General features: G+C 43.4%; 1 protein-coding gene across 2 annotated transcripts; it reads left to right on the top strand.

The window, feature by feature from the left end:
* The first annotated feature begins 484 nt into the window (after positions 1-484).
* Positions 485-18,241, top strand: PDCD6 (programmed cell death 6). Of its 2 annotated transcripts, none has more exons than XM_054990786.1 (6): positions 485-668; positions 799-860; positions 6,158-6,202; positions 11,955-12,107; positions 13,936-14,045; positions 17,821-18,241. In XM_054990786.1, exons 1-6 carry the CDS (start codon positions 616-618, stop codon positions 17,917-17,919), a joined length of 522 nt encoding a protein of 173 aa, XP_054846761.1. In that variant the 5' UTR covers positions 485-615; the 3' UTR covers positions 17,920-18,241. The 2 variants fall into 2 exon arrangements, with proteins under 2 accessions (XP_054846761.1, XP_054846759.1); XM_054990784.1 differs by having other exon boundaries at positions 11,955-12,113.
* Positions 18,242-25,601: the final 7,360 nt, after the last annotated feature.

Genomic DNA, 25,601 nt, shown 5'->3' with positions numbered 1-25,601 from the left:
CGGGTGAGTCTGTAGATGCAAAATAGCAAAGAGTCCAGTAGTACCTTTAAGAGCAAGCAACTTTATTGTAGCGTAAGTTTTCGACAACCGCAGCTCTCTTCGTCAGAAGAGAGCTGTGGTTCCCGAAAGCTTACGCTACAATAAAGTTGATTAGCCTTAATGGTGCTGTTGGACTCTTCACTATTTTACAATGACACAGAAATCAACGCGTGACCCGTCCCAGCCTGGCCTGAGAGGAGTTCCACCCGCCAGTTCCGCTTCGAGCCGGGAAGCGGAAGGCGAGGCAGCCCGCGGCCGACGGGCCCGATACCGCCACGGCCGCAGGGAGGCGGGCGCCGGCTGGGCCTGCGCAGCTCCCGCTTCCGGAGGGAATCCCCGGGCGGCTCCGCCCCCCCCCCCCCGCCGCAATAGGCGCCGGGGCTCCTCGCGCCACGCTCCCAGGCCCCGCCCTCGCGCTAGCGCGGTTGCGCCAAAGCAGGCCGCGGCGCGCCGCGTCAGGAGGGGCGGGTAAAGGCGGGGCCTGCTCTGTCGTGACGCCGCCGCCGCTGACAGGGACCCGGAACTGCTGAAGCGGCCGAGGCCCTGGGCGGGAGCGAGCGACGGCCGGCCTGGGCCATGGCGTCGATGGGGATGCCGGACGCGAATTTCCTGTGGGGAGTCTTCCAGAGGTGAGAGCGTTTGGCGCGCCCCCCTCCGCTCCCCGCGCCCGCCCGCGGGATTCTGGGAGCGGCGGTTGAACGGCCGCTCGCCCCTGTCCGCGCGCGGTCGCCATAGCAACTGTGGGTTGTCTCTCCTCAGGGTGGACAAGGACCGCAGCGGGGTGATCTCGGACGGCGAGCTGCAGCAGGCGCTCTCCAACGGTGAGTGCTGAGGGGGAGGTGGCCAGCCGCGGGGGTGGGGAGGCTGGAGATCTCCCGGAATTACTCCTGGCCTCCACGGAGATCAGTTCCTCTGGAGGAAATAGTAAAGAGTCCGGTAGTACCTTTAAGAGCAAGCAACTTTATTGTAGCATAAGCTTTCGAGAACCACAGCTCTCTTCTTCAGATGCATCGTCAGAAGAGACATCATCGTCATCTGACGAAGAGAGCTGTGGTTCTCGAAAGCTTATGCTACAATAAAGTTGCTTGCTCTTAAAGGTACTACTGGACTCTGCTATTTTGCAACGACAGACTAACAAGGCTGACTCCTCAGGATTTGGAGGAAATGGCTGCTTTGGAGGGTGGGCTTGACGGCATTAAACTCTTCTGAGGCCCCTTTGCTTCCCAAACCCTGCCCTCTCCTCGCTCCACCCCCAAATCTCCAGGAATTTCCCAACCCGGAACTGGCAACCCTAGCACTGCAGGGGCCAGAGAAGGGGCAGCGGAGTTCATAATCCAAAATGGAAAAATCCCTCTTCTCTGCACACACCCAGTCTAAACCCAAGAATGCATCACAACAGCCACAATCATAGAAAAACCAGATGAACTGTCAAGGGGACGAGCTCCCCTCCTCTCAACCAGCCAAGTCTTTAAAAATTAAGCAGCAAAGTCAATCCCCCCCCCCCCCCCGGCAGTGAGAAAAACCTCCTCTTGGACAGCGAGTTCCCAGGACTGGGGCAGCCACTGAGGAGGCCCTGCTTTGCATTCCCCTCAATCTAAAAGTCTCCTTGGCTGATGGAAAGAAGGTGCTCCTTCAGATATGCAGGCTCTAAATGGGATTGAATCTCAGTCAGATCCCATTTCAAAATCTTCATTCAGTTATAAAGCAGGCACATGTGCCAGGTTAGCTGTAACTAAGTGCTAAGAAATATACTTTGTTATTGTAAAGGCTTATTAGAAAACATTTTCCTATCTAAACTGTGTTATGAATTCGAATATTGAAGAAGTGGTATGGGATATAGTGTACTCAGCCATATCATACCCTTAAGTAATTGCTTGGTTGGTCAGGATAAAGGCATACAGAGTCCTGATCTTTAATTAGAATGATAGATTAAAAAGGGAAGCTGGAATCCATTGAAATTAAAAAGGATCAATTCAATGAAGCCGGGGACTGCATTGTTTCAGTTTGTTGCAAAGAGCAGTAACACAATTTATTTAAAGAAACGGGTTTTCCAATTTTGTCTAATTTCCGGCACTGCTATTGCCTAACATTATTATGGTGACTCCACATTTTTGTTTGTTGAAGTATTAGCAAACACTTTGTGTGTTGCCATAATACTGTGCTGTAATATTTCACATCAAGGAAAGAGACAGATTAATGGCTGGCGGTGTGACTGATCTAGCAGTACGTTAATTCTTTTCACTACTTGCTATTGTTAATTTTAATATGTTGAAGGAAATTAAAGTAATATGAGGTTTTGCTGCCAGTAATAGCCCATAAATAGGAGGATGGGGCAGTTAAGGGATTCTGAAGAACGCCTTGTGGTAATGAATCCAGGGTGAAAAGCAGTTAAACTTTTCAGTTTTCAGGTAACTTTAGCTGGGGATATGGTATGAACTGCATAAATCACATAAGTTAACGATTATACCATCACCACCCTGAGACAAAGTTCAAGTGTTTCAAACTTATGAGAAGTATTTATTAAATCTAGGAAGTGCTGCTGACACTGTGAGATTTGGTTTGGGCAACTGCAACGGTTATATCCTGATGAGCTCCATCTCAGAATTCACAACTGATTGGCTTCTTGTATGAATTCCCTGTTGTGCTTGTTCTTCAAGCTCAGCAGGAAGAACATTAAGCACAATGGGAACTCATATAGGAAGCCGTCCGAGTTAAATTCTGCCATTCTTCTTGCTACTGGGATAAGTAGGAAGAAGTCATGAAACTGCTGTCACCATAGAGTGACAAATAGGGATATATGCAGAAAAGTGTTAATTGGATTCTTTCAAGGTATTTTAAGAGCTTCATCAGATAAACAGTTTTTCTTAGGCAGTGTTTGTGGTTGTGGGAAAAGCAATGCACACCTTCTTACGTTGTTGTAGATGTTTTTCTTTTTTTTTGTTCTGTGAATATGTTTGGAAGCCACAGCGTTTAGCAGCTTCCAGGTACATTATACCACTGTCAAAATGAACACTTCTGTTTCACATGTGACAACATATGGATTAAATATGCCAGATTTCTTACATAAAGATAAATCCATGTATATAGACAGTCATGTGTTACTACCAATATTTTGCCATGTATATATGCACTTGGAAGCTACCAGGGGCAGGGAGGTTCAGCCTGGGTTTGGGATTACTGCAGTTGGAGATCTGCAGCCCACTTGTATGCTACCCCACCCCCCGTTTTCTAGGTGTTTTTGAAGCAGCTTTGGGTTCCCTTTCTGCGTGTTGCTGTGTTCCCCTTAGATTTCTATTCTGTTTTTCTGTGAGCTGTAATATTAAGCTGTCTCTATTTTTACTTAACCTACATTTTTCTGCTTCTGCAGTAGAACTTTAATGACAGAGACACAAAATCTTTTTTACTGATTAGCTAGAGACAAGCTAGGCAAAGAGGTTGGGCCCTGGATGAACCCAAACACTGACGGTAGGTATTTCTTGAGCTGCTGCCACTGCTGCCTTTGTACTTCGCAGAAGCCATTGCAAATTGTAGGGAGCACTACAACAGCTCTCTGTCTTGAGTCTTCGGCTTTACACTGTAGCGCTTCTGTTTAGAAAAGTGAGCTCTTGCATGGAAAGTTGTGCTCACTCACCTACTGTGAATTCCACCCATTTACCCACAGAGCATGCCTTGTTCTGATGGAGCCCTCCCAGATGCAGGCTGCCAAACTGAATGTTGGTGGACTGTGATATTTTTGGAGATGAGCTTTGCTAAAATAGTATTCTTTAAGGGAGAAAACTCAATCTATTTTTCTCTGCCTGATCTTTATCTCAAAAATAGCTTGCTTCTTTGGACTGGAGTTTAATACCTGGAGCCAAACATTATGGATTATTTCAGTTTGTTCACATACTGCTATAAAGATGAGGAGCGTTTTCCACCTTCACTGCCATCCTCATTTGTGGGACTGCCCCGGTAGACTCCTCTCTTTGCCCTCCAAGGACTGTTTCCACCTTTGCATCCCGACTTGTGGCTTAAAGAAGATCAGCTGGAACTACCATAGCAGTTGCTTTCTAGCCTCCATGGATTGGCGCGAAGGGCAGAGCTGCGGGAAGCCATGGGGAGAGAAAATCTCACCTCTGTGCTGAATGGGTCGGCCATCTGAGGTGGGGAGCATGAAACTGAACGTGCATACAATACACTAAGCACAGTAGGAGAAGTATAATAAAGACTTTAAAGAAAAAACAAAATGATGGCTAAATGGAACTTCCACATTCGAGAGAGCATGCCACCAAGACCAGTTGCTATGGCCGTTGAAGACTTCTGCCGCCTTTCCAGCCTGTATGCTGCCTGAGTGTTTCTGGCTGACCACTGTGTGAAACAGAAGGCAGGATTCAGTGGATTCAGGTTGAATCCGGCAGGACTGTTCTGTTGTTTATTTTTAAAATTAAAAAGTTCTCCAAAACATCTGAAGTTGGAAATACTTGTACAACTTTCATGCGTAGTGAAAGTAGGACATCATCTGTGCTGAGGAAAAGAAGTTTGCTTTCTGTGTTTTACAGATTATTTGCTATGCCTTTAAAGTGCATTTTGGTATTTCTTTAACACATAAAGTATCATTGACTTCAGCTCATGTTTACTTAATGTGAGCATGATGCCTTCAGATCCCACAATGTGAGTGTTCTGTATCTTCTGGATGTGAAATAACTGATTGTTTCCCTGGAATCATCTCTGAGTGAAATGCACAGTGCAGTGTGGGGAAGCATATAAACATCTAATCAAGGCTGCAGAAATACTTTTATGTCCACAAATCCTGACACTGTGCAGCAGAATTAATGGATTACTGTTAAACATCTCTGCATTTTTGGATTACGGTTATAACTGAGCCCATACAAATTACATAGAGGTAAATTTCTGAATGGAAGTTACATTACAATCTAGCCATTCGGTTGAACCCAACCAGCTCCTCTGTTGGAAAAAGGAAACACCCATTTCAAGCACCCAAGAAGGCAATGCTGAGAATCTTGGGACCTTCATGTACACCAGCCATATGGGATGGCCGCTGTAGTAGGGAGAGGAACTGAGTGAGAGAGAGTGAAAAAATTGGCTGGATCAGATATGTTTTCCCCTTTTTTATTGTTTGCAAGTATGAAGAAACCAAGTAAACCAAACTAAAATGATGGTGTGTTTGGCACGGTTTAATATTTTTAGATTACCTACCTTCTGCACTATGTATGTAGTCAGCTGAGTAAAATACTTCAGTGTGGTAGCTGAAGTTTTCAGAACTAGGCAAATGGATTTTCAGTTTATAAATCTTTTGTGTTCTGTAGTCATCTACTTATCTCCTTAAGCGGTGAACAATTAAGTAGTTGAGGTTCAGATGTTTTCCCACCTGAACTTCTCATGAGTATTATTTTTGGGGAGAACTTCAGGTGGGTAATGTGTTGGTCTGCAGTTGAAGAGCAAGGTCTGGGTCTGATAGCAACTTAAAGACCAGTCAGATTTCCAAGGTGGGAGCTTTTGAGAGTCTAAGCTCATCTGATGAAAGGAGCGGTGACTCTCAAAAGCTCACACCTTGGAAATCTGGATGGTCTTTAAGATGCTGTCGGACCTGGATCTTGCTTTTTGGGATAAGGAAACCTTCATTTCTTTTCTGTGCCCGGTGAGGAGGTTGTTAAATGAGGTCAGTGGGGAAAATGTTGCAGTTTCCTATATCCTGCTTTCTCACCAGCTATTTTAGCTTTTCTCAATAGTAGCATCTGTTGTAGTTACAAGCATTATTTAGATATAATTCTGATCCAAAACAGTATTTTACACTTTAAAAAATGGGACATGATGCTGTCAGACATTCAGAGAAAGCTCTGCTCTCTCTCCTTACAGCCTTTCTATACATTCATTTAGCTATGCAAAACACAGCGTATTGTAAAAATAATCTCAGTTTTTACAGTAGGCTTCTTATAGCCTGATTTGGTTGCTCTTATCTTTTATATCTATAACACAGTTGATAGCCCAGAGCTTTGACACCCTTGAGGATAGTCGTGATTATTATAGGTTCTAATCCCCAGTGATCATGAATTTATTAAAAAGTCTCTTAAGTTTTCCTGTGATTTTTTTTTCATTCTTTGTTTCCTTTTTCTCTTAGGAACATGGACTCCATTTAACCCAGCAACAGTCAGATCTATTTTATGTAAGTTGTTGTTAGACTATTTAAACTTCCTTTTAATTTGATACTTTTTGTATTTATATCGGCTGATCAAAGAAGTTCAGAACATTGTCCCCATATGTCCCTGTGTGCACCAGCAGTGACCTTCAGATTGTCACCCTTGTAATTTTTCTGTGCTTGCTCCTGTTTCATGGAATAAGTTTCTGAGGAGGTGAAGGGAGTGTTGTTTTAGGAAACTTTTTGGGATTGTCACCCAAATGATCTACATGTGTCTACCCTTTGACATAAGGAGGGCTTCTCTGAGCGTGTCAAAAGTTTACACAGATGCAAAATCAGATAACTTTATTATTAGAATCTCTTTGCCTGATGTATACCAGGTCCCAGATTTGAGATGGTGTCTTTAAGATTAAAACCGGCTAGTTTCCAGAAAGAAATTGACAGAAGTTAAACATGAAATAGAGGTTTTTATTGCAATTAGGTAAATGAAGAGGGAACTAGTGACAGCTACACAAACTAAGAAGAAAATGGCAATGAAAATGTAAAAGAACAGTGGAATATTGACAGAAACTCCATTTCATGCACGCGAGACTGACATGTTAAAACATAAAACTGTCTACAGTTTCCTACTGAGTACTGGCTGACCTAAAGGGTGTGAAAGTGGATAAAATAAACACAGGACCCTGTCCAGAAGATGGATGTTTGTGATGATAAAGGCAGCTCATCTAAGGATCAAGCTGGACTGGTTAGGAACGAACTGCTCTCTTTTGTCAGTCAGTCCTTTGATGAACAGACCTTTTGGGTTCTCTGGATTCTTTGGATTGGCTCAGATGATTTAGCCGTGTTAGTCTGTAGTAGCAAAATAGTAAAGAGTCCAGTAGCGCCTTTAAGACTAACCAACTTTATTGTAGCATAAGCTTTTGAGAGCCACAGCTCTCTTCATCAGAAGCTTTGACGAAGAGAGGTGTGGCTGTCAGAAGCTTATGCTACAATAAAGTTGGTTAGTCTTAAAGGTGCTACTGGACTCTGTACTATTTTGGATTGGCTGTGACCAACTAGTTACAGTGGCAACTAGTTACAGATATATGGACAGGTGTCAGTTTAAAATAGATTGATGAGAATAGTTCTCTTTGATCAGGATGCTCTTCAGTGAAGGAAGCTACTTAAATTATAATAATCCTTTGGTTTATTTATGCAATGTGTGGGAACAGAGGAGGAAGCTGCCTTAGACAATGGGGAAAGATGGGATGGAAATGTTTTACTAAATGTCATAATAAAACAAACAGTGAAATTCTAAGCAGAAATCAATGCACATAGACTGGAGTAATTCTGCTTAGGATTTCACTGAAAATAAAGCTGAAAAGGATAATATAAAATGACTTGACATTTGTAATTCCCCCCACCCCCAAAAAACCTTTTGTCTCCAGAATGGTTCCCTACTGTCTAAACTGAGAGCCAAGCTACAAGTGACGCCTGACACAGGTTGGACACTTGTCAGCTTCCCTCAAGTTTTGATGGGAAATGTAGGCATCCTGGTCTTGCAGCTGTAATGGAGAGCCAAGCCATAAAACCAGGATGCCTACATTTCCTATCAAAACTTGAGGGAAGCTGACAAGTGTCCAACCTGTGTAAGACGTCACTTGTAGCTTAGCTCTAAGGCTCTAGATCCTGTATCCTGATATGGTTGCGCTCTGGTTCCATAGACCCTTACAGTTTACCATTGCTGAACCTAATTCCTAGTACAATGCTTATTTCCACAAGGGGCTCTGTTGCTAACTGGCTGTTCAGTGGCAGTTCCAACATCTAATGTTTCCCATCATTGCCTCCTTCATACATTGCACAGAGTTTCTTTAGCCTCAACAAATGGGAGTCCTGCTAGTCCCTACGTGCAATCTCTACATTCTGTTATACGTGGAACTTTTGTTTTTATACAGTAGGCTTACACGATGTGTTTTGATCCATTGACTTCCAAAATGGCTTACAGTAGGTTAAAGCAGTACAAGAAACATGGCTTCGAAAGGAATGTGTTTCCTGCTCATCTTTTGATGACTGAGAAGCTGCATATATGTGATGCTATAACTTCTATCCAGCTCTCTGGTGTTCCTGGTGATGCTATTGTGGACTTTACAAAGATAACAGTAAGAGGGAGCCCAGGAGAAATTGCTTGCTATGCAACAGCTTTGAGTCCTTAAATGCCATCCGTTCTATTCAACTGACTGTTCCAAACTCAGATTCTTCTTTACGGGGGCTTGGGTAATACCTTGAAGCTGTTCTAGGCCATCAGAGTACATTTTCTCCCTCTGAGGACTTGCATTTTGGGGGGAAATGGATTAAGCTGCTTCCCTATATGTTAGAACTGAAGATACTTCTTACTGACTTTATATTGGTTGATTCAGTTTGATGCTTCATCTTTTGTGGCTATACCTAGGCTCCTTGTAGCTGAGGGTCCCTACAACAAGCTATCTTCAATGGCTTGGATGCCACAGTACTTGGAAAATCATGTGTAGAATTCAACAGCAGAGTTGTTCTTTTCATGACTCGTCTCAAGACCCCCTATTCAGCTCCCACAGAAAACCAGGATCATAAATATGATTTATATGAGGCCACACATTTCTGTTTCAATTACCAGATGTATATATCCAAGTGCTATTATTAGGTATAATTTACACTGTTTATAGAGCACTTAACTCATGACAAGCAGCCCCTTATCAAAATGCATCAATTAGCAGCCTTCCTACTCTCTAAATATTTGATTAATCTCGCCTCCTTCGGCATGGCTGCAGATCAGTGCAAATGTTTGGAGCTAGTTTCTGCATCAGCATGTAAGGCTTTGATCCACTGCTCTGTGTTTGGAAGACCCAAGACCTGCACTGAAGATCTGCTTCTGTAGGCCCTGGTTCTACTATCAGCTGAATAACTGAATCTGAGCATCGCCTAGGCTACTTCACACCAGACCAAACCCAGACTGCGGAGCTCTACACAAGGCAGCATCCGTCATCTTCTCCTCAGTTGATTCCTTCATGTGGCAGAGATCTTGCTTGGCTGAGGGAGTCATACCAGTGATCTAAACTGAAGCTTCCTCTCAAGCTGGGAACCTCTCTCTGACTCCAGTCTCTTCCTGTTATATCTTAATTCCCTGCCTTGTTACGCACTGGCAGTGGGCACCAAAGTGCCATTCCTGTCAGTATACAAGAATGCAACATGACAGTTGTGTCTTGGTCAAGTTCAGGGCTCATTTTGAGGGGGAACGCACAGGAATGCAGTTCCGGTAGTTCTTCACGTCTCACATGTCAGGTGGCCCCGCCCACCTGATTTTCGGCCATTTTGGGCCCATTGCGGCCTGGATTGGGGCCGAAACAGCCAGGATAGGTGATGTCAGGGGGTGTGGCATATGCAAACCAGTTATGCTAATGACACACTTCCGGTGATGGCAAGGGGTGTGGCATATGCTAATGAGTTATGCTGGTAAGTTATGCTAATGAGTTCGTGCAGCTCTTTTTCTACGAAATGGCCCCTGGTCAAGTTTGATACCTTCCCACTGCAGAAGATTTTCTATATTATCCAACTGACCCCTTCTGCTCGCAGAGAAAGTATCCATCCTTCTGTGGAAGGGAGCTGGATTTCTCAAAGGTTGTTATTCTAGCTATTTTGTTGTCCTAAAGCAAGGTGCTTGTCCTCCTTCCTTCCTTACATCTTCAGAGGGTGTGTGTCAGTGTCCTTCTCTTGCACAAAGTGGTAAAGGGCAATATTAACGAGCCCCCTCCCTTTTCTGATGAAGGACGTTAATGTGGATGCCGTATGGCCTCAGTGCAGGACATTTCTCTGCTTTGTTACTCCACCTGTTTTGATGCTGTGTGCTTCTGCTGGCCCTGGCAATGGCAACATGCTTTTCACCATGTGCCCAGCTGTTATCACAGCTTTCTTGGACCAGCAGAAACATTGCTGTCTTTCTGTACAATCACCACGTGATTGGTTGTTTATGTTACATTCTGAGGGAAACAAGAGTTTGCGTACCTAAAGTTTACATTCGTTATGTGGCATGTGTGTAGTCATGTATGTTGGATCTAGTGATGAGAGAGCTAATCTGAGTCGGGGAGCACTGCTGTGTGTGCCTTGAGCAGAGCCTTCCCACTCAGTTGTAGCCTGAGACGACAGGGCCCTTGTTGCAGGCAGGAAGGTACATAATCTCATGTATGAGCCCCATCCATGCCGATGCTCAGGCTAATACTGACCTGCTGTTCTGAACCACTGTTTCATGCTGTAACTCTATGTCATGTTGCCAGTGCCATAACTCTTTCTTTCACAGGCTTCTGGCAGGTGCTTTATCTAACGGACTGTAGGAACTTTCGGTGCTTCTGACCTTGTAGACAGCTCACTCCCATGCATTGCTATGTCTCGACTTTGATCTTTCACTTTCTCAGTGATTCTACTTGATAATACAAATATGTGAGACGTTCTCACCCCAAGTGCTCACCAAAAGTCCTGTTTATTGTTGAGAGGGGGAAGGAGCAAACGTGTTAAGAGGAGAGATTTTTCCCCATTACTATTCCTGTCAATCTTGCTCTTACTGCTCAGACGCTTACCTTGCCTCTGAGTAATCCTGTGGACATATCTGTGGAAATGTTTTGATTTCTGAATAAAAACCATTTGACCAAGAGCCTGGATTTCTTGTTGCAATGGTACAGGGATCTATCTGCCTTAGCCTGACACAAGGGCTGTTAGACTGCATAGATGACTACTCAGAGAACATTAGTTACAGGTCAGCAGGGTGTTATTTGTTGTCTCTGTACAGCCACATTTATGGGAAACAATGGCAAGCCACCCTACTAGGAGGTGGGAACAAGTTTCATTATTAAGAAGGTGTTGAGCATCTCTGGTCCAAGGTGGAATTCATCCAGGCCGTACATGCAAAGCATGGTGTTTCATGAAGGTAGATGGTTGAGACCAGGTGTCTGCTCTTCAGTAACAGATACAGCCCTGCAAAAGGCTGTAGAGGTAGCAGTTGCACTAGTCAAGCGCATTCTAATAGTAACTTGAGGTGGCTGGGGTGCCCATTTGTAGCATAACAAAATTGCTGCAGTGCTGAGGAGGTACTTCAGAAGGTGGTTGTTGTAAGGATAAAGCGGAGGAGGGGACACAATTTGCAACGCCCCTTTGAGTCCCCAATCAGGGACAAAAGTGTGATATAAGTAAAACATTTTTTAAAATGGTCTCTTAGGTCAAGTGGGATATAAAGGCTGTCTTTGTAAGGAATGTAACCACTGAAATATTACATAGGACACAGGCCCCCATAGTTTTGGTAGACTGTGAAGTAGCAGGTGTAGAAACTGTCCTGCTTTGGGGGTGGGGTGGGGGAGCTGCATCTATAGCAGTTTCCTTTTGTAAGACAACTTTTTCTTCTAGGATGGGGCTTGGATGAGTGGATTTGAAAACTCCCCTTCCTGAAGGGAGTTCGATCTTCATGTACAATGGTCAGCATCCAGCTGTCTTTGGTATTGGGCTCCCGTGCCAAAAAGTGTCATCTGAGGTGTGGGGAATGAAGGGGGTGTGTGTCTTACTGCTCTTGGAGGTGCCCAGGTTCTGAGAGTTGGACTGCGCTTTGGACGAACATTTCTGTAAAAACGAGCAGTAAGACCTACTGGTTGTTCTGGAGCTCTTACTCTCTTATAGGTCATTATTTGCCAACTAGTTCCTTCTTACGAGTTATAACTGGAAAGAAACTCGCGGTGGCCTGTTTTCTTACTTGTATGCATTAACGTTTGGGTTATGTTTGTTTCAGCCATGTTTGACAGAGAAAACAAAGGTGGTGTGAACTTCAATGAATTCACTGGCGTCTGGAAGTACATCTCAGACTGGCAGAATGTTTTTCGCACGTATGATAGAGACAATTCTGGAATGATTGACAAACATGAATTAAAGCAAGCACTAACAGGTTTTGGTAATTCATTTGCAATTATAGTTGCCTATGTATCACAATCCTCTATAGAGCCATGCCATAGCACACATTGAAATATTCCATGGCAAAAAAAAAGAAATGGCCCCATTGTTTGTTTTATGGTACCTAACAAAACAGAATCTCAGAATGCTACCACGTGGACCTTGCTTTTCATAAAAACTTATTCGCTAAAAAAACCCTTTAGAATATTAGAAGTATATCCAGCCCTTTCTAGAGTTTACAGATAGTTTATTTATAGCCAACTTCTCTCACTGAAACTTAAGGCCAGTCACACAGTGTAGTGCAATGCAGTTAAGAGGCATGAGACATCCAACTTGCAATGCAATAGGATTAAGATTCCAAAATTAGAAACACTGCAAAAAAAAAGACAAACGCTGCAAAAAAAATGAATTCTACAAGTAGAAAATAATGCAGGAAGTCCAAGATTAAAATACAACAAACAGTGAAATAGACTAAAATCCTGATACTGCATTCATTTCAAGTTCAGTGATTTAAAAAAAATGTGTCCGTGTATAATTGGCTGACTTGCTTTTTTAGAAAAAGATCCAGGAATTCATTCTTTTTGAATCAGTTCAGATACACTTCTTCGCCCTTAACGTTGGAGCCCCATATGGCCTGCCTCTCATTTTTCTGGCTTGTCTCATATGTCCCTCCACTGTGCAGAAGTGAAGTGCTCCCTCAAATGGCTTCAGTTCATGTTTTGAACTGCCCCCTGCAGCCCTTATGAAAAAACCACCTTTTTGATTTCAGTCAGACCCTGCCCCCCTTTTCTATCCAAGGCAGAGAGCTGACTGGGAATGTGAGGGGAGGCGCCTTCTCCGAGGCAGAGTCGCTTCTCCTGGCTACTGGTCTCGGGAGGAGGGATATAATCAGTCTAAAATTAACACCTATCCATGAGGAAAGAGTCCACCTTTTCTGTGAAGCCACTGGCACAATTCCTTGTTCCCCCTTTCCTAATGAAAGTACGTGCAGCTGAAACGAACACATCTCTCTTTCTGGTTTTCCACTTCTTGTTTTGACGAAGCGATTATTGGTGTATTAAGTTTTCACTTTCTCAACTCAACATTTGAACTAGCCATCTATTAGTGATTTGAAGAAGCAGTGCAATCCTGTGCATATTTACTCTAGTCGAATCTCAAAAAATCAGTGATCTTAGAGTATTGTTGTACTTTTTAGAGTTCTTGATTAGATTCCAGTAGCGAAACAATATTACTAATACGCTAGTCATTGCTTAGTCTTCTTATGCTGAACAACTGTTCAGACACCACATGGCATGTTCTGACTCAGTATGTCTGGTATACCTGGGTCTTGACCACTTGAATGAAGGCATGTCCCTTTGTGTTAACTTGAACACTTGGCATGTTTGATTTTCTTTGTAGTAAAAGGACCAGATTTTTTAGAGTTTCCTGCATGTTACATGGCAGCGCTCTGTATTAGATAGTAAGTTGTGCTTTCCCTAAGCGCTAGCAGTACCATGACCAGTTCTCTAAAACTGTATTGCTTTCTGATGGTAGGAAACTATTTGCTTGAGGTCTGGAACGCGTGGATAACATAGTGTGGATAGCACAGCTCTGTACTGCTTGCTATCATTACCAACACATTTTCATTACTTTTTCATTAGAATACCCCCTCAACTTGTTTTTTTGTTTGTTCTGCATATGTGATTTAGTATTTCCTTAATTGTGACTTTATACATATGGCCATCCTGTTTCCTTATTAACTCACATTCACAGCTATGGCTCTTACAGACTTAAATTTGCATTTCCTCATTTGATTCATGGATTTCTTCCATTTTTCTTTCAAGGCTATCGACTGTCTGATCAATTCTATGATCTCCTTATTCAGAAGTTTGACAGACAGAGAAGAGGGCAAGTGGCTTTTGATGACTTCATTCAGTGCTGTGTTGTCTTGCAGGTAACAACAGAATAACATACTAAATGGTTTAGGAGTGGCCAGTTCATGATGCCAAATCAAGTAAATCTGACTTATGAAGTCAGCAGTGCTATATTTACAAATGTAGATACCTGTAAAAAAAAACCCTCACACTTACTGAAATGTAATAATGTGCCTTTTACAATAGTAATAGAAATCTAATACTCTCAGAGAGAAGACTAAGAAAATAATCTCACTCTTTCACAAGATACTGCATCCATTTTAATATATATATATAGAGAGAGCACCAGTGAAGACCTCATCTTGACTTGTTTTAACATAGCAAGTTGCACATAAAGAAAATGAATAATTTTTGCCCAAGTAAGTTCCAAGTTATGAAATCACAATTGTTCATCATCACCAACTACCAGCACCTTAATCCTAGAAATAGTTCCCTTTTTTAGTACTGTACCAAAATATATTTGCCCATTTCTGTAGATAAACTAGCATTCCCATGCCATATGAGAGATTTCAATTCCTGCTCCTGAAAAGTTTTTGCTCTAAAGGATGACAACAGCATTTCATGTCAGTGTTAATTAAAGTGACAGAGAATTCAAGTTTTGGGGATCAGATTATTTCTCTCAACCTAGGTTCTTTGTGATAGAGTGAAGAAGCCTTTTCTGATAGGGAGCAGGATAACAGGGTTGCACCTAACTGCAACTGTTGTTCATCAACATAGGAACTGCACATGCGCAGTCCCACCAGCACATTCACAGGTCCCACGTGGGCCTGCACAGAAGACACGACCATGAACCAGAGGTGCCATTCCACTAATGATAGAGCCAATGGGACAAAGTGGCGGGAGTGTCGGACTAGGATCTGGGAGGCCCAGGCTCAGTTCCCCACCCTGCCATGGAAGCTCATCGAGTGACCTTGGGCCAGTCATACCTTCTCAGCCAAACCTACCTCACAGGATTGTTGTGAGGATAAAACAGAGGAGAGAACAATGTGAGCTGCTTCGGGTGCCCATTAAGAAGAGAGGCAGGGTGTAAATAAAGTAAAATAACATAAAAATTAAAAAATATACCTCCAGTGGAAAGCAGCTCTTGTCCCAGGGAAAGCCTCCTTGCACTGCAGCAAAAAAAAAAAATCTGGATCCAGTTAGTTTGGATCTCAAATAGTTTCTGCTGCTCCCATGTGAGCCTAGATAAAGATGCATCTCTTTCCAGGAGATGCTTTAGTGAGCGACTTCTGGTTGTTGCTTAAAGAAGGCTTGAAGTTTGGGGGTTAATGAAGTCAACACAAGCAGTAAACGGGGGGTTCAAGATTTGCTTGAGGTTCCTCATGTTCTGTAGTCTCTGGGTCCACTTCATATGGCATGATGCTGGTAGATGGATCCCAGCAGTGTTGGGTCCAGAGGGATAAAGGGGACTTCTGCCTAAATGTCAGTCCCTGGCAGTTGGATCCCTCAAGCCCATCCACATGTGTTCCAGCAGAAGTAGCTTTATTAGCCAGTCAGTTCAGGTCTGTACTCCATCACAGAGATTGGCAGAAGTAATAGTTCGAATCATACATCCCCAGTTATAGTTCAGTTTTCCCGCCTTCCAAATGTCAGTTACAAATTGGGCACGAAAGCCTACTAGAGTTCTGTGAGAACCAATCTAGTTTAGACTACACATTAGGTACACAGAAAAGTTTCCCAGTGTTTGGGAAGAACAGTGAAGGCTGGCAGTTAAACATAACAAGGTCGAGGCTAGCCGAGACCATGCATCTTTCTCTAAGATAACAGAGGAGACCTTTTTAGGGTCTCATGCGAGTAATAGCTGAAAGTGTAGGTATGAAGGATCACTGAGAATACAATAGCAACTTAGTAATAGTACATACAAAACTTCAGAGTACCCAAACATGGAATGTGCATTTTACAATCAATCATTCATGGCATGGATGCAGGCATTCATGACATTATGAAGTATGTTCTAATTTTCAAATACTGGAGTGAGTCCAGGGACCCCTGGAAGTCTGTAAAGGTACTCCCAAGGACTCCTTTGTAATGACCATTTGAGTAATTTAAAAATGCCATCCTCTCAGTTTTCTTGAATGTGGGACATGGACTCTTAGCCTCAGGAACAAGACAGAATCTGCTCCCCCCCCCGCCCCTACAAAGGGTGGGAGCTCAGAGTTGCTGCCAGTTATAGTCACCTAGTTTCCAGATTACCTTGAAGCACTACTAGAAAGTGTGCTGACTGGATGCTGGGAAAACAGGGTTGCACTTACCTGTAACTGTTCATTGAGTGGTCTTCTGTGCAGTCCGCATAGGGACTGTGCACAAGTAGGCCAGCCGCAGAGAAGATCTGCAGAACTTTCTAGAATAGGAGCGTTCCTCCTCTTTGGTGCTTTCCTGCCAAAAACTCACATGACCAGGAGGGGGGGCACTGTTCTCTCAGTTCTCTCTATGCTGCTACCAGAGACACCCCCCCCCCCCCGAAATTGTTCCAAAGAGTTCACAGTGGGGCAGGAGGGAGGGTTGTGTGCCTGCACAGATGTCCACTTAAGGAACAACAGTTACAGGTAAGTGCAACCCTGTTTTCATCCTTGTGGCTTCTGTGCATTCCCACATTGGGAGAGTAGCAAGCTCACCCACTGAAGGAGGTGAGTGTGAAGCTCTCAAAGCAGGAGACCATAGAGGACCACCTTCCCAACAGATGCTTAAGCATCTCATTGATGTTCACCCAGAGGTGTTTCTAAAGAAGCAGGGAACTCTAAAAGTGTCCCTGCCAAAGTACAAGCAGGAATGCAGCACAGAAAAAAACAGCGCTCTGGTGGGGAGAGCTGTGCATGGTAAAGGGCACTGAGCAGTCATTCACTCAAGAAAGCATGTGATAGCTTCTACCAGCCCACAAAGGAAAGGTTGTGCAAGGATATTGTTAGGTCTCTCTTGGAGCCTGAATGACTAATACAACTAATAGTATTGTGAGACATGAGGGCTAAAAGCCAGCCCTTGGTAGGGAATCCTGACCAGGGCATTGGACATATTAACACTGTGAAATAGTATGAATGGGAGGACACAGGTTAGAAACCCACAATGTCCTCATTCAACAGGTGGAAGTGCTGTGCACTAAAAATGAAGCACCAGGGAGGTGCAAAATGTTAACAAGGGGTTACATTCAGGGCTCATTTCGGGGGGGAACATGCAGGAACGCAGTTCCAGCAGTTCCCCAAAGAGGTCACATGTCAGGTGTCCCCACCCACCTGACTGTCAGCTGTTGGGTGGTGGATCACTCTCCCACTCAGCGGCGGCCGGATCCTGACCATTTTGGGCCCCTTTTTGGCCATTTTCAGCCCCTTTTTGCCATTTTGGGCCCAATTTCAGCCATGAATGGCCAGGATTGGGTCTGAAATAGCCAGGATTGGTGATGTCAGGGAGTGTGGCACACGCAAATCAGTTATGCTAATGAACTACTTCCAGTGATGGCACGGGGTGTGGAATATGCTAATGAGTTATGCTAATGAGTTCCTCCAGCTCTTTTTCTACGAAATGACCCTGGTTACATTCCTACTTGGAATGTCTTTGGAAGATGAACCAATAGTTCAGTGTTAGGAATGCTGAATGGTTGAGTGGCATCAAGGAGGTACAATCTTCATAGCTATTTCTAGTAGAAAATTGAACTGGCTTTCACCATTTTGCAGTTTTATCATAGAGAGAAAAAATAATACCATTCTTTACCCACACGAATCCCCAGTGAAGACAATGATTCTCAGGTTTTGCTGGAAGAACTGAGCAAGGACATTTGTACATTAATTTGTTCTTTGTTTTCAGAAATGGACAGATGTCTTCAGACGCTATGATACTGATCAGGATGGATGGATTCAAGTGTCTTATGAACAGTACCTTTCTATGGTCTTCAGTGTTGTATGACTGCAAATACTGTCTCCATAGGATATGGACTGAGTATGCCAATTTCCTCACACGCTATCAAAAAAGGCTATCTTCTCATTTTAAACATTGTATACAGACCAGTTAGAAATATAAGTTTGCTAATTACCTCTTTAAAAATTATGGCCATACTAGCTGCTGCTGTAAAATTTCAGCACTATCATGTTAAATGTTTTTCAAAACGTGCATAAATTCTCAATGCCAAACTAATAGTGCTCAGACTTGCACAATATTGCATGTGCCTTTTTTTACAGAGACTATTAAACCAGATCAGTCTAGAACTCTGTCCTGTGTTTATAACAAGCATGTCTTTGAATGGGGGAGTTGGGTGGAGGTAGCCTAAAGCTCTTGGGAACTGTAACGGGTTGGATTTAGCCAAGGTGGGTTGTATTTCTGTTCATTTCAGTGATGCTGTATATGTGTAGCTCCTCATACAAGAGCAGGTATTTCTTCAGAACTGCCTCATGTAGCATAGCTGCACAAATGCAGCACATACAACATGCATGCAGAAAGAAGGGAATTGAGCTCAGCCGAAGGGCTTTGCTGTATTCTAAGGAATGGTATAAATGTAGGAGTAGACTACTGTATGTACTTGGGGGGGGGGGTGCCATTTGAGGTTAAGTAACTTGACCTAGATAGATAAACTGTTGAAAGCCCTTCCTGCAATGTGTGGATGTTGATTTGCACAGAAGTGGTTTAAGATGAGCCTTCTCTAATTTTCAGTTTTTAAATATATACCATAATTATTGTGCTTTATAGCCCTGGCAAGCCATATAAGACAGAGAGTTTCATATTCTTTTTTATAGTCTGTGTACCAGTATACCAATGGGATTCTGCACCAGTGCAGAGGCTTGTTCACAACCTTTTAAACCCTGCTGTAATTAATTTTGGAAGTTGGTTCAAAAGGAGTGGGTACTAATTGCATGCCTGGAAGGGCAGAGCTTTCTTTCACCCACATCAGTGTCAGTGGGGAAAATAGGTTGCTTACCTGTGGCTGCTGTTTGAGTGACTACCTGTGCGTTCATGATGACGAGCTCCGTGTGTGTGCCAAGCTGGCTGTTAGGCACAAAAAACTCCGAGACACACACAGTCAGAGTGGTAAATGCCTAAGGAGGAGTCTTACTTTCCCACTCAGCTTCTTCTGAAGCCTAAAAGTACACCATGGCAATGTAAAGAACCTATTGTGGGGACTGTGGGTTGCCATGTGAATGCTTATCTGTTACTGTTGTTCTGTGTTTATCTATACAGTCTGTGTTTATTACAACTTAATCTCTGTGGATCACGCTAGCAAGCCAACCTAAGGCTGGAGATGGGTTCAGTTGTATTAATTGATAGAAAAGTGGAGGACAACCTATCTGAACACACTATCAGCTCTAGCCTGCACACTCAGGATATAATAGCTGAACCCAAGAATCGGGCTTCCTCTGCAGAACAGAGAGCTACCGTTCTATTGGTTTTAGAAATTCAGGGGCTGAATCTTTAAGAGGAAACCCTTTTCTCTCTTAGGGTCTGGATAACATAGAAAAAGTCCATTTTGCTGGCAGGAGGTTGGTAGGTCTGTTAATATAAAGCAAAACGGCCTTCTAACATTCAGTGAACACACAGGATGCTCTCCATCAGTCAGGCAGAAAAAAGAGGAAAGACAAGTGCTCTAAACTTCCTTTGGTTGACAGCGTAGACTCCTCAAGTAGCTTTATTTAGACATTTTCTGTGCCAAATCTCTCAAGAAGTTGCTTGAGACAGCTTACATGACAAAGTATAATAAATATAACTCATTGTGTTAGTAGAAAGACCTCTGTTAAACCTAGTGAGAGCATAAAACTGCCCCAAACAAGTTGCAGCTTAAAATGAGTCTCAAGGAGTTCCCAGGCTAGGAAAAAGCAGGCTATAAATGTGCTGTGAATAGAACCCCTTAACTAAAGCCTGAGTAAGAAGAAATGTGTTGGCCTAGCACCTAAAGGAATGTAGAGGTGCCAGGCAAGCCTGAAGGGGAAGGGCATTCCCCAAGCCACCTCTGGAAAAGCCCTGCCTTCAGTTGCTAGATGGCGAGGGAAGTGTATTGGTGGTTTCTTGCATTAACTCTCTTGAAGTTATTTTTTTCCCTGAGTGGGGGCCTGCCTCAGCCAGCATTTACAGGTAATCAACAGAATACTACCACACAACTTAGATCACCTCCTCGGTACACACTGGTTCACAATCTTTTTCAACTTTCTCCAGGACTTACTGTTTCAGGACCCAAATTAGAGGTCACTCGCAACATCACAGTGCGTGACAAACCCCCTTAGGCTTATCCTTCTACTGCTTCAGATTCATCAACAGGGTCATAGTGGTTGGACTATGCTGTAAATTTTCACACAAGCCGCTTCCTATCACAGTGAACAGCGAACTGGGGAGCTGCCGTATCTATAGCTTTTAGCAAGTGTTACCCTACCAGAATTATGCAGAGAAACAACAGCCCTTGCAGTCTCATCTTCGTAAGACTTTTAAGACTAATTTTTATTATGCCATACCTGGCTAGGCCAGAACAAATAGCAAGTAGCCTGCAACTTGTCCTACTGCCATTACCTGTTTCAAACGCCCAGTACATCAGCTTGCTGATCTCCCGTGACAGTCTTGACAGCGAGCACAACAAACAAGTTGCTTAACTGATGTTACTTCTTCACCATTTGTCTGTATCATATTGATGGACTTTGCACTTGTGCAGAGCTAAGATTCAGGAATGTCTAGAGCTAGTCTTTCAGCACAGATCTCATCTCAGAGGCACCATGCATTCCTAAGTTGCACCATAGGATTTTTTGAATGGGCTTTTCCCATTGGTTCTGCCTCCGTACTGCTTTGGTTTATCCCCCGATTTCTGAACACATTTTTTCCCTTTAATTTTTCCTTTTTTTCCCTCCGGGCTCTTTTGAGACCACTTTTACCCCAATCTCTTTTTGAAGTTCCCTTCGTTCTGAGTTCACTTTGTTCTTCCAGTGTAAAATGTTTCTTTTGGTTTTCTTTGCCCCACCCACTCCCAACCTACTGTTTAATTAAGAGTCTGTCATCATTGAACTACTACTCTCCTCATTGTTTTTTTGATTTTTTAAAAAAATTAAATGCTTACATTTCTATATTGTAACACCATTGTAACGATAGGTGTAGCAGTTTCCCTGAACTCCTAGCTTTCATTTGTAAAAGAAGGCAAGTCTTCTCTGCATTGCAGAGATTCGCTTTTTTCCTTAAATCTTCACAAGGGAAGAAGCTAAAGACTTGCTTTTTTAAAAAAACGAAACCTGGGAGAGAACCAACAGTATATCGATATAGTGGTATTATAGTGCTGATTTTTTTTTTTAATGAGAAAGGGCTGCTGGTAGAGAGGGGATGGTGGCTACTTCCAGCACCAGGAAAAGCAGCTGCAGCTCTGGGCACCATCCCACAGAAGTCCATTTGCCCTCGGTGGTGCTGGCCTCTGCCTCCTCGCTTTGGGTCAGACGACTCAGGTGGGTGCTTTGGTTTGGACTCTGGGGGTGGGGGAATTAGGGATGGGTGGCAGGGCGCACGCTGTGATGCCACTGTGATGATGACAGCACACTTGCTTGAAGATTTTGATTAGTTAAGACACACAAGGAAGAAAATACCAACTCCACAACTAAAAATACAGAGGAAGGACAAATGTGCAGAACCGTACCCAAGTCTATTCCACAATTTGTGGACTGCTAAGAAAATCAGGAATACGTTGAGTGTGCAGAAAAGCTCCTTGCTGCTCAGTTCTTTTATCCACCACATAACAACAGATTAGGATCCTTCCAAAAGATTGTCATCTTAGCTAGTTTAGTTTTTTAAAATATATTTTGAAAATGAAGTGTTTTGTAGCTTAAGAGTATATAGCTTTTTACAGGTTTATTTTTTCTTCAACCACAGTGCTTGAGGGGCAGAAGACTTTAAGCACTGCTGTTACTGTAGGAGAAAAATCCCCTTCTTTTGACAGCTGTGGTTTTTGCCTTCTCTTACTAGGGAAACAGCAGCCTCTCAAAGGGATTTGCCACCTTCCTAACAACTCTGCCCTGCAGGCACCATGTGAAGTGTTTAAAAGAAAGGATCAGGCAAGAGCTCCAGGTCAAGTTTCAGAAGCAATCATATGAGCCTTTGGCTCCAGTGGCCATTCCAGTACACTGCACTGGGTCAACTACTGTGGTTTCCTCCATTGCTCCACTTATGTCATAGATGTCAGAATTGATCCTGGGGCTTACATCTGCAGCAATTCTGATGCCTTGGTTTCCTCAGGATCGATCATCACCAGAGGCTTTGAGCTGGGCAGTGGCATTGTTGCATGCTCCATGAGTTCATTTGTCTTGATTTTAATCTTAAAGAGTGCAAGACTCTAATCTGGAGAGCCGAGTTTGATTCCCCACTCCTCCACTTGCAGCCAGCTGGGTGACCTTGGGCTACTCATGGCTCTCTGGAGCTCTCTCAGCCCCAAAACAACAGGGTGTTTTGTTGTGGGGATAATAATGGCATGCTTTGTAAACTGCTCTGAGTGGGCATTAAGTTGTCCTGAAGGGCGGTATATAAATGGAATGTTATTATTATTGGTTGTGTGCTGAGTTCTTAAAGTAGTTTCTTTGGCAGGCTTAAACTTTTTTTTTTTACACTGTCCTTGCAAGGATGCTGACTTGGCTTAATTAGTCTGTCTGTTGTGTGAGAGGGAAACAGTGGGGGAGTTGGTTGGACTTCCGATAATGAGACTTCCACACTCTCATTCACACTAGACCAGTAGCACCTTTAAGACTAACCAATTTTATTGTAGCATAAGCTTTCGAGAATCAAGTTCTCTTCGTCAGATGCCTGATCCAAACTGGATCAAGCATCTGACGAAGAGAACTTGATTCTCGAAAGCTTATGCTACAATAAAATTGGTTAGTCTTAAAGGTGCTACTGGACTCTTTTTGATTTTGCTACTACAGACTAACACGGCTAACTCCTCTGGATCTATTCACACTAGAGTTAGCTACAGATCTAATTATTTTATAGTGATTCTGTTAAATTGTACTTGAATCTGTCTTTGTGCGTTTCCCATCCGTCTGATAGCTAGTTATGAGTAGGAAGAGGTTGCCCTTTTGAGGACCTTTTCTTGCCTTTTCCCAATCAAACTTAGCTTGACAAGGTTTCTAAATCTAATATAAAGATGAGTAACAGATTTAATGTCTTGCAGAAGAGCAGTGATATTAAGGACCGTCTACAGAAGTAGAGGATAACCTGTTAGGATACTGTAACCTTTTAGGCTTTCAACAATTTAATAAAGTTCATATAGTTAGACTATATGAATCAGCTGAATCGCCTCAGGACGTGAATGGGGATATTGCTACTTGGAATATACTAGTATCAAAGACTTGTTTGCAAAGACTTTGCAAAATATTTATGAGAAAATAGGGAACCCGACTAACTGCGAAAGCAACTGCCCAGAACGGTTAATAAGGATTGTGCTGACCCAGGTGGAATGTCTGGGAGTAATGCAAAGCAAAGGACTGCTTTTGACCTATGGCAGGGTGGTTCTGAACATTTACCCCTTGTAAAGGTCATATTATCAATTGCGAAAATAAGCGTTTCTTCAGAGAACACTTAGCAATATTATATCAAAGGATCAAGAGTCATCCTAAAGTACGATGGAAGATTGATGGGCTCTATTAGGTCTGATAGACCTACCTAGAATCCCATCTTACCTAGAATCCCATCTTATGACTAATGCTGAGTGGTTGCGTTCACATGGCATTTTCCCTCAGAATTTCGTTAAAACCTTAACTGTTACTCCTTTGCTCTCTACTAAACTCATTCAGCCCCAAAGACCCAAGAATTTGCCCCCGACTTATTGACAACCTGGAGCTGAGTATTCCTTTTTGCTCTCCCCCTGCCCCCGTCACTACAGATACCAGCGTCAGCGTAGTCCATTCCCATACACCACCTCCATGACTTCCTGTCACTAAAGATCTTTCCCTATGGGGTTGTGATGCACTTTTGACAAGCACTCACTCTGCCAACCACAATAGTCTTGAGAATTTCTGTTAACCATCTTAGGCTTCCGATGTAAAAAGTTTCCCTTTCTTTTCAGCCTGGAAGGCAGAGTAGCACAAGTGGCCACCACCACCACGGCCACAATGTACTACATCCGCAGTTGGGGTGGCATAGCATCCAGTGCTCAAAGCATAAAGTACATTATTCCCATTGTATCATAGGGGACACTCAAGCAGAGATATTCAGCCACCAGGGCACAGGGGTAGACAAATGGGTACTCAATTACCCATACCTGTGTCTCATCTTTCATTTGGGGGGGGGGGGTCTTTCACACATTTGACATCTTTGTCACCCAAGGCAACGTCAGAATTTCTGTTCCAGGATAGGTGCAAGTTGGCTGTTACTGGGTGACATTTTTATTCATTCCCGATTCAGATGCCTCGTTTTCTTTTCAGTCCCCTCCTTGTGGGAAGACTTTGCAACCTGGATGTATATTTTTTGATCAACAGGACTGCTGCCTTTCAACAAGACTTGGCCCAAGCAGCATGTCCTCTTAGTAAGGATAGTGCATCTTCTTGTAGAGGCGTGACTAGATCTCAACCATGAAGTTGCGCTATGAGCTAGCTCATTTCTAGGGGCAGTTGGAGCTCATTCCTTCACAGCTGTTGTTACACCTTCAGCAGAGAGGGATGATCCTTCCTGGTATCTGCAGAGCAGCCACCTAAGGCTCGTTGCCTCATGGAGTTATCAGAACTAAAGCATCCTTCAGCCAAGCTATCCTCAACTTCCTGTTTGGCAGAAGCACCTTTACTTGCCTCCAGGTGGCCCAGTTTGCTAGTATATAACCATCAGTGTGACGTAGAGACCATGCAATGGTTAGGTATTGAGTGTTTATCTGGACCCACCCAGCCTTCCTTGAAATAGGTACTTTTAACTTGCTGTGTTACACTCTTATACGTTGGAAGAAATGAAGACGGACTGACTTTAAGCAAGTACAGCCCAAACTCTGTCTGACAGGGTTGCACTTACCTATAACTTGTTCATTGAGTGGTCTGTGCAGGCACACATTTAAGACTGTGTACATGCAGGCCAGCAATGGAGGAAGTTTGCAGAACTTTCCAGAAACTAGGAATGCCCCTCCTCCTTTTGGCACCTTCCTGCTAAAAAAAATCACATAACCAGGAGGAGGGGGTGCTATTTCCTCAATTTTCAACATGCCACTGCTGGAGACCCCCAGAACTAAGGTTTCAGAGGGGCAGGAGGGAGGGATGTGTGCCTGAACAGATCAATGAGCAACAGTTACAGGTAAGCGTAACCCTGTTTTCATCTTTGTGGTTTCTGTGTAGTCCCCACAATGGGAGAGCAGCAAGCTCACTCAATGAAGGTGGATGTGAAGCTCTTGAAGTAAGAGGCTGCTATGGAGAACCACCTTCCCAACAGATGCTTAGCATCTCATTGACACATTGTGGAGAGGCTCTAACGGGCCAGACTTCTGGACTGAGCCTTTGGTACTCAAGGGTGCCAGAAAGGGAGCAGGTGCCTTTAATCAGGCTGGCATTTCCCAGCATCTTGAAAAGGCCACTCTTGAACCATAATGACGAAGAAAAAGACAGCAACTTTCTTCTTTAAATGTAGTTTTATTATTCAGTAGAATAACTTCAGTAGAACAGTAGAAA

Source organism: Eublepharis macularius, chromosome 11, assembly GCF_028583425.1.
Source record: "Eublepharis macularius isolate TG4126 chromosome 11, MPM_Emac_v1.0, whole genome shotgun sequence".
Classification (NCBI taxonomy): Eukaryota; Metazoa; Chordata; class Lepidosauria; order Squamata; family Eublepharidae; genus Eublepharis; species Eublepharis macularius.
Note: the sequence above shows the minus strand (reverse complement) of the source record. Positions and strands in the feature narration are given on the sequence as shown.

Coding starts and splice junctions, on each gene's coding strand:
- PDCD6 (XM_054990784.1), top strand. CDS start 616: ATGGCGTCGATGGGGATGCCGGACGCGAATTTCCTGTGGGGAGTCTTC. Junction 12,114..13,935: donor GCAAGCACTAACAGGTTTTG/GTAATTCATTTG, acceptor TTTTCTTTCAAG/GCTATCGACTGTCTGATCAA. Junction 14,046..17,820: donor AGTGCTGTGTTGTCTTGCAG/GTAACAACAGAA, acceptor CTTTGTTTTCAG/AAATGGACAGATGTCTTCAG.